This window comes from Camelus ferus, chromosome 9 (assembly GCF_009834535.1).
Source record: "Camelus ferus isolate YT-003-E chromosome 9, BCGSAC_Cfer_1.0, whole genome shotgun sequence".
Taxonomy (NCBI): domain Eukaryota; kingdom Metazoa; phylum Chordata; class Mammalia; order Artiodactyla; family Camelidae; genus Camelus; species Camelus ferus.
Window position 1 is genome coordinate 19,536,792 of NC_045704.1, and position 14,645 is coordinate 19,551,436.

Genomic DNA, 14,645 nt, shown 5'->3' on the forward strand with positions numbered 1-14,645 from the left:
TGCACTATCCTTTAATGATCTGAAAGCTTTTCAATCTATTTTATTTCTTCTAGAAAGTATCCTTACATTTTTAACATAAGCTTAAACTTATCTTTTCTATCAACATCTAGAGTGAGTAAAGCTGCCTTTTGTCTTCCCAAGGTGATGGCATGGGAGCCTCAGATCCCTGGCCCAAGCCTTCCCCAGAAGGAACCCAGGCTGCAGGACCCACTAGACCTCTGGTGTGTAAGTCACAATTCTGATTCTTTTGGGGCCGATGAGTGTCCTGGCCCAACTGACTGGGCTCAGGGAGGCATCTCAGTGGTTCCTAAGGCCTCTGCCAGACCACAGAGCTGAGCCCTCTCCCTTACCTTCAGCCTCTGGACGATTTCCCTTATGTCCTCCACAGAGCCCTCGGAGGCCTGAAGGAAGATGTGGTCCCCTCGCCCATAGAAGATTTTAAGTGTCGAGGAGTCTGGGGTCCAGCCAATGACATCCCCGCAGTAGCAGTTAAATACCACCTCCTTGGTGCGTAGGTCCAGGAGCACCACAAACTCATTGGAAATCCCCAAAATGCAGTCAATTTCTACTCCCTGGGCGTAGTCCTGAGCCGCCACCCTCCAGGCGATGGCCCCTGCGCTGTGCTGCTCAGCGCCTGCCCGGGCTTTGGTCTTCTCCTTTTTCTTGGAGGTCAGGGAGATGAGGTTAAACTTGCCCGTGGAGTCAATGGGTGTGTTGGAGACACAGTTCTCAGCCAGGTCCTTGAGGTACTCCTGGCGGGTCCTGGTGGCCATGGTGTGGAACTTGTCGGACTTGTGCGCGGCGTTCTCAGCGTTAATCACCTTGGCCAGCAAGAAGTCTCTGAAGACGTCAGATTTGCGGAATGTGGTTCCACTGGGGATAGGGGGGCCGAAAGGAGGAGCGTCTTTGGATCGGGTCACAGCCATACTGAGGAGGGAGAAATCGTTTAGATGGTAGAAAGAAACACACCTGAGAGTCCTTTCAGAAAGAAAATACACACTCAGAAAGAGGAGTTTCCTTTATAAGAATGGAGGTGTACGTCTAATTAGTCAGTTGCTGGCTAACTAGATTGGAAACTTGATAAAGTCTCAGAGTACATACAGGTATTTTTACTTCCTACAGAGCAGAACGTTACAACATCCACTGATGTTATTCAAAGGATAACTGTCCCAGCACTGCTCAACTCTAGCTGTTCTTGTTTGACACACATATGGTGTGGTACATTACAGTTTGGCAAAATTTACCCCTTCCCGTCTACCTTCACGGGCAGGTACATCCTCACTCCACTGAGCCTGGTCATGTGACTTGATCTGGCCAATGCAGAGTAAAAGCATGAAATGTGTGTAGGGGTCAGGCCTGCCTCCTGTGTGCCTGCGTCACCATGAGACTCACATGCTCTGGGGTCTACTGGTCCCAGGATGATGAGGGACACCTGGAGCAGACCTGGGCCCGACGTGGCCTGGAGCCAAGGCCGGCCAGACCTCAGCTGACCTGCAGATATGTGAGCCAAGACAATGATGTTTGTGAGCCACTGAGTTTTGGGGTAGTTTGGAAAGTGGGATTATTGTAGGAACACCTGATGGATATGGAACAATTATGTGATTTCTTTCAAACACTTGTAGAGTACTAATACACTTTGTAAATCATTTCAACAAAGGTTATTTTGAAGTCATGGTAAGGAGAAGTTAGAATAGGACTTTTTCCACTTCAGTTTTTTAAAAAATTTTATTAAAAAAATATTTTTTGAATTTTTTTTGAGGGGTAGGTAATTAGGTTTACTTATTTATTTTTTGGAGGAGGTACCAGGGATTGAACCCAGGGCCTCATACATGCTAAGCATGCACTCTACCACTTGAACTATACCCTGCCCCCCACTTCAGTTTTGACTAGGTGCCATTATGACAGAAATCAGATAGCAACTGAGAAGGTAAAAAGGAAATGATCTAAAACCCGTTCCCCCAAACTCCTGAACCTCCTCACCCACTGTGCAAATCAGAGAGAGGGAGGATCTTATTAGGAGGGAAATCTTTGGAGAGAGTGGGCAGTGAGGTGTCCCCCTCCCTGAACAGGGGCCTCCTAGGTCACCCTACTCGTTGGGAGGAGGCTGAGGTCTATTCCTGACTGGGAGACCTAGAGGGTGGGCAGGGAGCCCCCGAGAGCCCAGAGAGCCTGCAGTCAGCTGTGACCAGAGCCCCAGCGACACTTTCCTGCCTCCAGTTTCCTCCTTGTGCTCTACTCCTTGACAGGTCAGAAACTGGCAGTCACCAGGCCAGGGGCCGGGGGAGGGGGGGTGCATGGAGGACAAATGGAGGAGGGGTAAGCAGGCTCCCCATTTACCCACCAAGGCTTCAGGCGGAAGCAGCCTGAGCTGGGAAGTGGGAGGTTTGCTGTTAAGTCAAGTTTAGAGAGTGGATAAATCTCGGATGTGATGATCTAATGACCCAATCAAGACTCAGTGGCTACAGGGCAGACAATTTCTAAAATCAGGCAGAAAGGCCACGGCACCCGCCCAAGTGAACACCCCAGGGGCAGGGAAAGACATTTAAGGGGGCTGCAGGGACACCGTGAGTTTTGCTGTTTATATGATGATGATTAAAAAAAGGGTATGAGTTGCTATGAGAGAGGTTTTTCTCAAAGAATACTGTATTCACCTTCCAGAAAAACCTCAGCTTGTGAGTATGGTGTTGGGAGAGCCTTCCAGTATACTGTAGGACAATTTTTTAAATAACAAGATTCTTGGGTAAAACGTATTTCACGAAACCCAACCACAATGTAAGGCTCAGGTTCTGACTCCCAACCCCACCATTCAACTTGACAAGGGGACAAGGTGACATTCATGCATTTGTTTGACCAGTGCTTACCGGACACCCTCTCTCTTGGGCCTTGGGGATTTGGTGTTCTGGGAGTGCCTCTATGAGGAAGAGAAATTAAGTGGGACCGGAGGCTGAGTAGGAGCCAGAGGAAGAGCTGAGGGGAGGGCGCCGCAGGCAGTGGGCACAGCCCAGTGAGGAAAGAGTGTGTGCAGGGTGAGACGAGGCCAGGGTCCCCAGAGCTCTCGGAGGGGAGGGCGGAAGGCTGATGAGGTCAGCAGGGCCCTGGCCATGCAGGGCCTTGATGGTGAGTTAGCACCTTCCATCCTGGTCATGAGAGCAAGCAACCAGGCAACCACCTGGGCTGGCTCTTCACCGTCTGCGCCCCTGGCCCCAGTCTCTGCCGTTTTCTGCCCCGTTCAGTGCCTTGGAAAGTGAGTTTCTATGTGCTGTCACCTTCACCTGGGTTCCGCCGCACCCGCAGGCTACGGGAAGGGGAGAGGAGAGAGGGTGGAGGGTTTATTTCTCTTCACTGCCTCCCTGCTAGGATGGGGCCTGGGCTGTTGCTGTAGTCCTCGGCCCTTTGCTCAACACCACACCTCCTGCCAGGTTGCCGCTCTCCTAGAGCCATAGTTCTCCATTTCCAGAAACTTCTCCCATCCCCCTCTGACCTCATCCAGCTGAGGGCGTGGGGTAATGGCTCCCTGCTGTTGCTGGTCCCTGGATGCCTCACCTGTCTGTACTGGTCCCCTTAGCTTACCCACACCTACTAGTAGTCTGTCCATTAATCCTTCAGTTAAAATCCTGAAGGAGGGGGTACCTGCTTCTTGCAGGTGCCTGTCAAATGCAGGTGCCAGACTGACAATCTGCAAAGACCACTATGGCTGCCCCATGAAGAAAGGGATGGAAGGGACCAGAGGATGTGCAGGAAGCCATCGAGGGAGCTGCTGCAGACCCCAGGGTCAGGCCGGACTCTTGCTCTCCATCTGCAGGTTCACTGTCCAGGGAAGCCTTCTCCACAGGCTGGGAGTGTGTAGGGGCAGGCGCCACCCTGGGTTGAGCTGACGCCTCAGTGCCAGCACAGGTGTTTGATACTGACTAAAGTAATGATCTAAACGTGAATAGACAGACGGAGAAGAAATGGTTTTCTGACAAAGTGTGGGTTTGACAGAAAAGGGCATTTCCCTCTGGAGAGGCCCTTCAAAGCCACACAAATCAGGCAGGTTTCTTCTGCGGGAAACCCTGTGGGTGCGGTGCTGCCCTGGGGCAGGGGGATGGACAAGATGACCTCACCAGTCTCTCTATTCTAATTAACTGTGTGTTCAGACTGCGCTTTATAGACCGAAGAACTTTGCAACTTCTTCATTCAGGACTTGGTTGCATATAGTGACAGGTTTTGGCTTTTCCCATAGTCCTGATTCATGGTTTTAAGAATCATGAAACTACAAGCTGCTGAGGTTTCTGGACAATCAGCACAGCTGGTCCCTCACTTCCCCAGCAGGAGGGATGGGGTTTTCACAGCCCACAGGCGGCAGGGATGCTGGTGTGCCGTTCAGAAAGTGCACACTTGAAGCGGGGAAGGATGGCACCTTGTTACACGACCAGGAGGTGGTGCGACCACCAGGTCACCTGGTCAGGAAGCATTCCTGGAACACTCACAATTATTTATTCAACAACTATTTTCTCAGGGCCTACAACGTTTGGGCCAGACACCGGTCTAGTCAGCAAAAGGGTCTTGAGGGCTGTGTACACAGCAAGTGCCACCCCAGGACAGATGTCTGAAGGGAGTACGACCTGGGGTGACCTTCAAGGGAGGCAAGAGTCACATCAACAGCTTGTTCCTACAGTGTGACGAATTCTGTAACAAAGGTGTCTGGGGACACGGGAAGACAGGGGTAGGTCTGTCCAGAGAGCAGCTGCCGGTGGGGAAAGAGAGAAGGGGAGGAGAGGGGTTGCGAGAGGGGGCAGCTTGGGTTGTCTCTCTAACATTTTCTTTCTTCAAAAATAAAGAGAGAGCTGAAGCAAGTATGGCAAAATGTTAACATCTGTTAGATCTGGTGGTAGGCACATGGCTGTCTGTTATATTATTCTCTGTACTTTTCAGAATGTTTAAAATGTTGCATAATAAAAATCTTTCAAATTAAATTGCAAAAAACAAGAAAGCTCTGTGTGTCGGGAGAAAAATCCTTCTGGAAGCCATGAAAGGGCTGGCCTGGGAAGGTGGGAGGTGGGCCGCAGGCTCCTGTGACAACCCCGGGAGGAGAGGGGAGCTCACAGTTAGGAGAAAGGGGAGAAGAGCCCAGCCAGCAGCTCCCTACCTCTGATGTGCTATGAGAGGGCGGCCTCCTGTGTGTGTGTGTATGTGCGCACGTGCTTCGGAACAACTCCACCTCTGTTCACCAGGGCGACCTTTGAGTGGTTGAGGAACACTGGACATCATCAAAGTAACCTCAGGCCCACAGAGAGCCTGGAGGTGCAGCCCCTTGCAGCTGCTGCCATGTCTCAGGAACAAATGGGTGTGCGGAGGGGACCTCAGGCCGGGGCCTGTGCTGCAGTGTGCTGGCTCCCAGGGGCCCCTGGGCAGCACATCCAGCCTGGTGGTCAACAGCAAGGGCTGCACATTGGAATCCCCCTCCCTTCTCTCACAGTCCTGGCTGAGAGAATAAACTGGCAGACTCTGGCAAAGCCATCAAGACCACCCAGTACACCTAGGCACATACCCTTTGACCCAGTAACTCCATGTCTGGGAATTTACTTTTCCCAGCTGTATAGTTGGACAAGTGTATAAACTAGTCACTCACTGCTGGGGGGACTGGAAGAGCAAGAGACAGGAAACCACCTAAACACACCTGGATAGGGGATGGGGGTAGATTCTCATGCAGCCACATGATGGAATAGTACGCAGTCATAAAGAGGGAAAAAGCACTTTACGGACTGGTATGCAAAGTTCTCAAAGGCTGCTGAGTGAAAAAATACAGGATGCAGGAGAGTGTGTGGGATATGCCAACATGTGTACTAAAAAGGTGAAGAAGGAATACTTGTAAGTAATTGCCTAAGGTCTCAGGATACATAAGAAACTGCTAAGAGTAGTTGCCTCTGTGAGGCACCTGGGTAGTTGGGGGTCACAGGTGAGAGAGGGATTTTGATTTTTAATAATTTTATCTTTTGTATCTCTTAAATTTGAAACTATTTTTTTTAATGGAAAATAACCCTCCGGAGCCCATTCCCCAGTCTGTGGTGCTGCTCCAGGGACGAGTGCTGACTTGGACCTGGGCCTGGGTTACTGATGGGCTGGTTCTCAACGACCACAGAGCTGTGCTCACCCCACACCCAGAGAGCCTCCCATTTGTTCTCTGGGGTGGGCCATGCCCTGGGTGAGAACTGGTCCTTGGGGAGGATGCTGAACGAGTCTGAGGCTTATGTCACTTACTGATCTGTGAACTAGAACCCTCAGCTCTGCCTCTGAAGGTGGGGGTCCCTGCCCGCCCTGCCTCCATCTTTTCATCTTCCTGTGCCTCTCAACCCTCGCACCCCGGGCCCAGGCACACCTGGTGGTCTTGTTCTAGGATGGGTGTATCATCCCAACCAGGTCAATGAGCCCCAATTCTGGGGCTGCTTTTTCTGGGAAAGGAAAGCTCTCTTTTTGCTAGATTTGCAGCGGGAAGATGTTAAGCTCAGAGCTGCTAGCAAACGAGGCAACATACAGGAAAGCGGGGCACATCCAGCTGCGTTTGCCCTGGTCATTTATGAGAGAACAGAGACAACTGCCTTTTCATATGGGTTTTCTGTTGCTTGCAACCAAAAGATTCCAGGCAAATACAAATCCCTGATGGTTCCCTTATCAAAACTGGGGTGACATGCCCCTTTCTGGTTAAGAATCACCCTCTTAGACAGTGTGGGAATGTGTGAACAGAGCTCCCCTACTGAAGCACAAACAAGAAATGCAGGAGGCAGCCCACCTGGGCCAGCTGTCCCCCTTCCCTCTGCCCCAACGCTGCCTGGATGCTGGCAACCAGCTTTTGTGATTTCCTGTGCACGCAGGAGTGGGCTGGGGCGGGGGGGGGGGGCAGTGCCCCGGGGCGCTCCCCGCAGCTGCGGTGGAGGCGCCTACCTGTAGCAGACGCTCTCAGTGCAGGGGCTGTGCGCTCGGACAATGATGAAGACGTGCTGAAAGTGGGAGCGGATGTTCTTGGGGGTGAAAGGCAGCGCCCCGGGCTCCTGGAAGATGATCGTCACGATATCGTTTCCTATGTGCCTCTTTCTTAGGAGCTGGTGAACGGGAAACCGAGGGGGAGAGGGAAGCGTCATGGGTCAGCTCGAGGCTCACGACCTGCCCCTTCGGCTCTCTGAGATCTCCTTCCGCGCAGCCCCCTGCCTCGCCCACTCTGCTCCAGCCACGCTGGCCTCCTGCTGCTCCTCAAACCCACCTGAAACATCTCCTCCTCAAGGCCCCTGCATAGACTGTTCCCTCTGCCTAAAACTTTCTTCCCCCAGATCTCACAAGGCTTCCCCCTTCCCTCCCTCCTTCAGGTCTTGGCTGAAATGTCACCACTGTCTTACCCATGACATCACCCCCTCAACCTCCCCCCTCTGCTCCTCTGCCCCCATTACTTAACACTTGTCAACACCTAGCACACAGCAACCTTTCCCCCTTCCTTTGGTTTCCTATCTGTCTTTTCCTACTGAAGTGTCAGCTCCAGGAGAACAAGGGTTTTGTCTGTTTTGTTCGCTGCCCACTGCTGTGCCCTCAGTGCCGAAAGCAGTGCCCGGCACACAGCAGGCACTCAACAAATGTCTGTTGGAGAAGAGCACGGGCTGGCAGCCTGCTACCTGCTCAAGGCCATGCTTGTGGACAACAGCGGAGTTGGACCCAAGACCGTGGGCAGGGCCCCTTCCCCAGACATCTGTGTTGAGAACGTTGGGGCAGTGGCTTCAGATGAGCTCATGGGAGCCCTGTCCCTTCTCCCCTGCTTGTCACAGTTCTTGAGAAAGACTCTGTCATCTTTGCAGGCGATGATGCATTCATGGCGCTTTATTTACTTGCTGAAATTACACTGCTCTTATTTACATAAGTTTAGTTTTCAAGTAACTATTAGGAATCTCTGTTGGTGACATAAGGTCCACAGACACGAGTCACATGGAGTCCATGTGAGGTGGCCCACAGTGTGAAATCCAGCCATGCTCAGTTAGCTCTTTCTGTGTGTTTTACACTGGATTAAGTTAAACTGCAGGATAAAGTACCCATTTACTGTGGCCGGCCCTGGACGAGGCATTTTACATCCACATCTGAAAGCTGCAACCACATTTTAGCTTCACAAGAAGCCTGAGGCATTAACTCATCCCACCCACTGTGATGAGAAACCTCAGGCTCTCAGGGTCCTAAGTTACTCCGCCATGGAGGGAAAGAGCCAGGATCTGAACCCACTTCTGCTTGACTCTACAACCCAAGCTTTTCCCACCACGCCGCCCAAATACCCAGGGGCAGGTTCTACTCGCTTCCTGTGTGCCTCCTGTGTCGGGCCCTGCCTCGTGCTCGGGTTCATGAGTGCAGGGTCCTCTCCCAGTGACCCTGAGACATGGGTGCCAGCATCCCATCCGTTTTATAGAGGAGGGCCCTGAGGCTCAGAAAGGTAAGACCACACAGCTAGGAAGTGGCAGAGAAAAGAACTCCAACTCAGGCCTAACGAGACCACGGCTCCTACAGCAGGTTATTAAGTGAACCTTCTGAAATCACTGATATTTGATCATTTTTGGCCTATAAAATCTACAATGTCACCTGTACCAATGGAAAAAGATATATACTCCCTAAACCATCAAACGTCTGTAGGGTTTCTGTTCATTAGAAACCACTCTCAGACAGAGTAGGCATGGTGTGTCCAGAGGAGCTCCCGGCAGTGAGCAGCAGCTGTTGTGGCCCACCCAGCACCCTCTCCTCCTGGAAGCCGTGCCCATGCCCTTTGGGAAAGCATCTCCCTGATCTCTGTCAACGTTTCCCGTTGAGCTGACCCCACTCACCCTCTCTAGGGGTGAGCATGGGCTTCCAGCTTGACCAGTCAGCCCATTCTATCCCCACCTTAGTTCTGGCAAGTGAGTGGTCTAATGAGATTCAGCCCCAAAACACTTCTGGGACACCTGGAAGGCACAGCTCTCTTTCCCCTTGGGTAGTTACGGTGGTGGGATGTAAGGTGAGGGTTGCTAGCGGGCATCTTTGCCACTACTTGGGAAGACCTGTGAATAAGGCCACAATGAAGAAAAGCAGAGGTGAGAAATGGGAAGAATTCCTAATGCTGTTTGAGCCCCTGGATCCAGCCATACCTAAAGCTACCCCTCTCCTAGTACTTGTAAGTTACATAATCCAGTAGATCCCATTTTTCACTTCTGCTAATTTAATTTATGCTTCTGTCACTTGCAGTTGAACTAATGTTGACTGATTTACCTTTTTTACCCCCACAGGACAACTGATGACTCAAGAGACCCTTGAGGGGAGCTGGGGTAGCAGGGTGGCCAAGAAACAGCTAGAAAAAAGCTAACATCAAATGACACTTGATGTAGTCTCCAACCCCCAGGTGATTGGCTGTGGTGCAGAGGGTCTCCAGGGCCAAAGGCCCCCACCTGCTGCACAGGATGGTCCCAGGAGAGCCAATGCTGGGCAGGCAGCCAGCTAACTGCAGTGCGGAAGGAGAATGTCTCAGGGCTCAGCCATGCATCAGCTGGAAATCATTTGGGGCCCCCCACCCTGGGCCCCACTGACCTGTTGCCTGTTGTTGGGGGTGTAAGGGAGCAGGGTGGAGACGTGGAACATGATCTCGTAGTCCTGATATGTCGTGTAGAGGGAGTGGGTTCCCGTGGAGTCGGCTGAAACAGATACACCAGTTAGCACCACGTTTCCAAAACCTCTGAGCTTTTGCCATATCCCACATGCCATCTGTGTTAGTTTTTAACTTGACGTTTTCACTTAACTCCACCCTTTAAAATTAAATAAATTTAGATAAAAAAGGAAATCTTACGTTAAGCACTCACCAGACTGGTCAACATTTAAAACTCTGACAGTGCCCAGGGCTGGTAAGGATGTGGAGCGGTTGGAATCCTTTATGTGGCTGGTTAGGTGTGTAAATTGGTACAACCACTTTGGAAAACTTTTTAGTACTATCTACTGAACCTAAAGGTAGGCTTAAGTGATGGACCAACAAACACTTCATCTCCTAGGATCACAGCCCAGAGAAATCGTACACAGGTGCCCCGAGATACGAGTGCCAGTATTTTCAAATGTCAGTCCAAGGAGTGAATAAACAGGTATATTCACACCGTGGAGAAATGCACCACCATGAAAAGGAATGAGTCACGGCCACAACACAGGCGAATCCCACAGATACAATGCTGAATGAAATACGCCAGACACAAAGGAGCACAGACTGTATGATTCCATTCACATTATGTTCCCAGACAGGCAAATTCTATTATTTAGAAACGCATATACAGGTAGCAAAACTATGAAGAAAAGAAGGAAATAATCATGACAGTCAGGACACTGTTCATCTCTAATGGGAGGCACATCTCAGGGAGAAGCATACCTGCTCGTGGGCACCATGTTTCAGAGGGGGAAACTGAGGCACAGGGAGTGGGCAACCTGCCCAAGGTTACACATACTGCAGTGAGCAGTGGAGTCTGGACTGAAATTCAGGCTGTCTGACTCCAGAGTGTTTTCTTAACTGTATTCGATGCTGCCTCTTGTGGGTTTCGAACTTCTCATAGGAAACAGATCGGAATCTCTAATCTTCAGCCCTAAAGGCCCTGCAGAGAACCCCGCCTGCCTCCGTCACTTCATGCTTCATGTTAATTCCCTGAACAACAGCCTTTAGACCTCAAGGCTTTTTGCCCGGGCTGTTTTTTGTTTTGCCTGGAATGCTTTTCCCTCGTTGCCTATTTTATTCCCACTCACCCTTCTCAGGTCACATGCCATGTTCTCAAGGCCTAGCCCCAACATGGGGTCAGGTGCCTGCATCATTGTGAACAGCCCCTTCCTGCCCAGGGAAGGCAGCCAGGAGGCTGTCTCTGCTGGATGCACGAGCCAACCCATAAACTCGGCTGTAAACAACTCCAGAATGTCACACGCACCCCTGGAAATCACTTCTTGGCCCTTTGGGGCACTGACGTCCACCCGCTTCATTTAATTGTACGTGCTGGGGAAACAGTGAAATAGACAGAGGAGTCCCTGGTCTTGGGGGCTTATGTGCTAGTGGAGAAGCTGTGATGGGTGAGGTCACTGCAGCCATGGTTGGCCAGTGCCAGAGCCCGGTGTGCTCCAGGTGGCCGTGAAGCCGGGGCACCCCTGCCTGTTAGCTGGGGAGACTGGCCGGGAGCACAGTTCCCTGGGGCCCTTGGAGAAAATCTGCTTCCCATACGGGCCACACAGCAGTGGCTGATGTTCATGTGAGCACTAGTTCTCTGTGAGGTGCTACACTGGGCGCCTGACCCTCACAGCAACCCAGTGAAGGGGCAAGATTTTGTGGGGAGCAGACGCCTGTCTGAGAAGGGGGATAACAGGTCTCCTACTCCTGTGCTGAGTGTACTGCCCACCCGAGCGCAGGAAGGAACACCACCTACAGTGTTAGTGCTCACACTCGCTGTGGCTCCTGTGCACTGGGCGTGGAGCGAGCAGCCCCCTACCCCGTCGGCACCCTGCCCACAGCACCCACCCTCAGAGCTCTGGGGGGCTGCACAGACCCGGCTGGGCTCCACACCGTGCTCCCAGGGGAAACATTACAGAGGAGGAAACCAGGGCGGGGAGAGGCGGAGGCTCTCCTACCCAAGACCACAAAGCCAGCAATGGGCAAAACAACATGCTTATTCCTCCTACTGCCTCCTTCAGCCATGGAGGTGAAGATGATGAGGACGACAGCCACTGGCACGTGCTCAGCATGTCACCCATCTCTCTAGGCCGGTCTCTCACCTGCGCCTCCACTTTCCAGATAAGGACACTGAGGCTTGGCCAGGCAACATAAAGAGCGAGCGATCGTGAGCAAGCCAGGACGACTGATCAGGGCTTTCCAACTCAGCCTGAGCAACTAACCCAACAGGAGTCCACCCCCCAGGACAATGGGCAGTCCTCTCCCCAGGGGGGCTGTGCCACCAGTTCACAGGGTCACCCATCCATCTCCCCAAAACCTCTCATCACAAAACATTTCAATGCCATATATCACACACAAACAACATACATGTATGCATACAAAGAACATGCTGTACCTGCCACCTGCCTTAAGAAACAGCCCGCCACCAATACTGTAACCTGAGTATCATTTTCTAGTTACATCTGCCTTCTCCCTGGAGAGGTAACCGCTACCCTGAACACTGTGTCTGTCACTGCCTGGTTTTCCTTTAGTTTCACTGTATGAGAACAAATCTCCATACAATATATTGTTGAGTGTGCTTTTAAAATAATTGCTGTGTGAAAGGCGTGATTCATTCAGCACCCGCTCCTTGGAGACCCACTGTCCATGCTCAGCATCCAGCCCGTGGCGCTCCTCCAGGCTGCCCGCCACAGGGCACTGTGCCGTGGGACCTGCCATGGCTCTGCCCACGTGCTGGGCCCCATGCCGGACACTCAGGACGTTTCCCGGTGAGCACGGGCAGGTGACCTCGGAGGATATGTCTGGGAGGGCGGGTGCTGAGACCCAGAGTGGGTGAATCTCCAGCTTTACTAGCATATGCTGCTCCGTTCTCCAAAGTGGCTACACTCCCTGTACTCCCACCAGCGGAGTCCTCAAGCTCCCGCTGTCCCATGTCCTGGCCCGGGTGTGACCAGGCCTCTTGACCTCTGCCCACAAGATGAGAGCGCAGTTGGGGCTCCCGTGACCTGACCGGCTGCACCGCGAGGCCACTTACTCTTGACATCCAGCTGCGCTGCGTACTTGGTGAAGCCCTTCAGGCAGACCTTCTCCCCAATCAGGGAGAGGAACTCCTCGAAGGCCGGGCCAGCCTCCTCGTTGTTGTACATCTCCTCCTCCGAGCTCTGGCCGGCCTTGCAGTACAGGATGCCCACTTTGTGTTTCCGGCAGAGCTGCAGGGGCGAGAGCGGCTTTGTGGAGCAGGCCAGGCAGAGACGGCGGAGGGAATGGAACAAAGGGGGCTTTCTCGGGCGCAGGGCCCGGGGAGCTGCTGGGGTCCCTCAGGAATTCAGTACCACAGCCAGAGGGAGGAAACAGGTGTAGGGGCAACTGTCCGTCTGTCCCAACTGTCCCTCTCCCTCCCTGCCATTCCAGAGGTACCACAAAGTACCCATGCCACTGTTCTCGCGCTTTCCACACAAAGCGGAGGGCGGCCGGCCATCCACTCTCTCGAGTGAAAGAGACTGTCACCTTGGCCAGCTTCCTGCAAGAGGTGGACTGGAACTGGCTAAGGTCCCGCAAGAGGAAATTCTGGAGGGCTCTGTATAGTCCATGTTGTCTTTTACAGGATGGGCCCCTGGTAAGTGTTTATTTTGTGTATCCCTGATTCCTGTGGTCATTGGTGATTAGACCACGGACAGTCATTTGATCTAAGCACGGGCCAGTCAGAGGGGCTCCGGGACCGAGAGTCAGCTAGCTGGGGTCTGCGTGTGGCTGTAACCCTAACACCAAGTCGAGCTGTGGGAGGGCGAGAGAAGCGGAGGGAGGCAGTATGCAGAGAGGGAGAGGTAACACACACTCACACACACACGAACCTGGGGGCTGTCTCATGCCTAGACTATCTCCCTGCTGGGACCCAGTCCCATTCCTGCTCTTGGCACCCCAGAATTTGATAGTAGATCCTTGCTTTTACTGAAACTAGCTTGCGTGGGTTTCTGTTCTCTGGAGAAAAAAAAAAAGTGCCCAAGACAGAAGGAGCTGCTGGAAGGGGGCTGTAGGCGGCTGGCCCAGTGCCCCTTGCCCCCACCTGGCCCCCAGCTCACCCCTTGTTCGTCGAGCTTCAGCAGCTGCTCCGTCACCTTGGGCGTGCTGAGAGCCAGCCGAAGGCAGTGGATGTTAAGCTCGGGGATGACGTACTCCAGGGCGTCCTTCAGGGGCAGGCCCCGCCCGGTCCCGTGCTTCGTGGCCGTGGGTGTGGCGTCCTCCAGGATGGAGCCCCGCAGGGTGATGAGCTGTTCGAGGGAGAGAAGGAAGGTGAAGAGGCTCCCAGGACCCAGGAAGGGATCAGAACACAAGAGGCTGTCCTGCTCTCAAAGTGACATGTGTGATGGTCAGTAGCTGGGGGTTCTCGGGCTGGAAAGCACCGGGTCTGGATCAGGACTTGAACTTGCTGCCTCCTGGTTGTGTGAGCTCGACCACGTGACTTGCTATCCCCAGCCTCAGCTTCGTCTTTTGTGAAATGGGTACAGTGACATTATCACAGCCCCCAAGGAGTGATGGGAGGACTAAACGAGACAGGGGATGGAACAGCCTTCTTTGTTCAACAAATACTGACTGAGTGCCTCCTAAGTGCAGTGAGTAAAACAAAGACCCCCGTCCTCCTGGAGCTGACACGCAGGTGGGGAGATGAGTCTGTCAGGTAATAAGAGGTAGAATGAATAAAACAGGCCCCATGAGGTGGGCACTCAAACACACATGTTTACTGTCATATCATAATAATATTACATGTATACTAATTACCATAAGTTCTTATGTAGAATACGGGCCTGTCTCGGACATCGGGTACCATCATGGATCTTGATTTGTGGCACTGGTTTTCAACCTGGTTTTCTGACAAAATCACCACTGGTGATTCTGATTTGGTTGGTCTGTGGTGAGGCCCTGGCATGTATGTCTGTATACGTACACTTACATATTTGTATACGTATATATTTACACACACACCCCCATT

At 52.5% G+C, this 14,645-nt stretch overlaps 1 protein-coding gene across 5 annotated transcripts in view; it reads right to left on the reverse strand.

Moving 5' to 3' along the window:
• Nucleotides 1-14,645, reverse strand: part of SIPA1L3 (signal induced proliferation associated 1 like 3) — a 214,779-nt gene that overhangs the window by 66,815 nt on the left and 133,319 nt on the right. For all 5 annotated transcript variants that reach the window (XR_004322355.1, XM_032486153.1, XM_032486155.1 and 2 more), the window contains exons 5-9: nucleotides 13,738-13,926; nucleotides 12,693-12,867; nucleotides 9,562-9,665; nucleotides 6,922-7,079; nucleotides 351-927 (exon numbers count right to left, since the gene is read on the reverse strand). Coding sequence is in view for 4 of the 5 variants with exons in the window: in XM_032486153.1 (XP_032342044.1) it covers nucleotides 351-927; nucleotides 6,922-7,079; nucleotides 9,562-9,665; nucleotides 12,693-12,867; nucleotides 13,738-13,926 (1,203 nt within the window). In the remaining variant the exon portion in view is untranslated. The remainder of the gene's footprint in view (nucleotides 1-350; nucleotides 928-6,921; nucleotides 7,080-9,561; nucleotides 9,666-12,692; nucleotides 12,868-13,737; nucleotides 13,927-14,645) is intronic.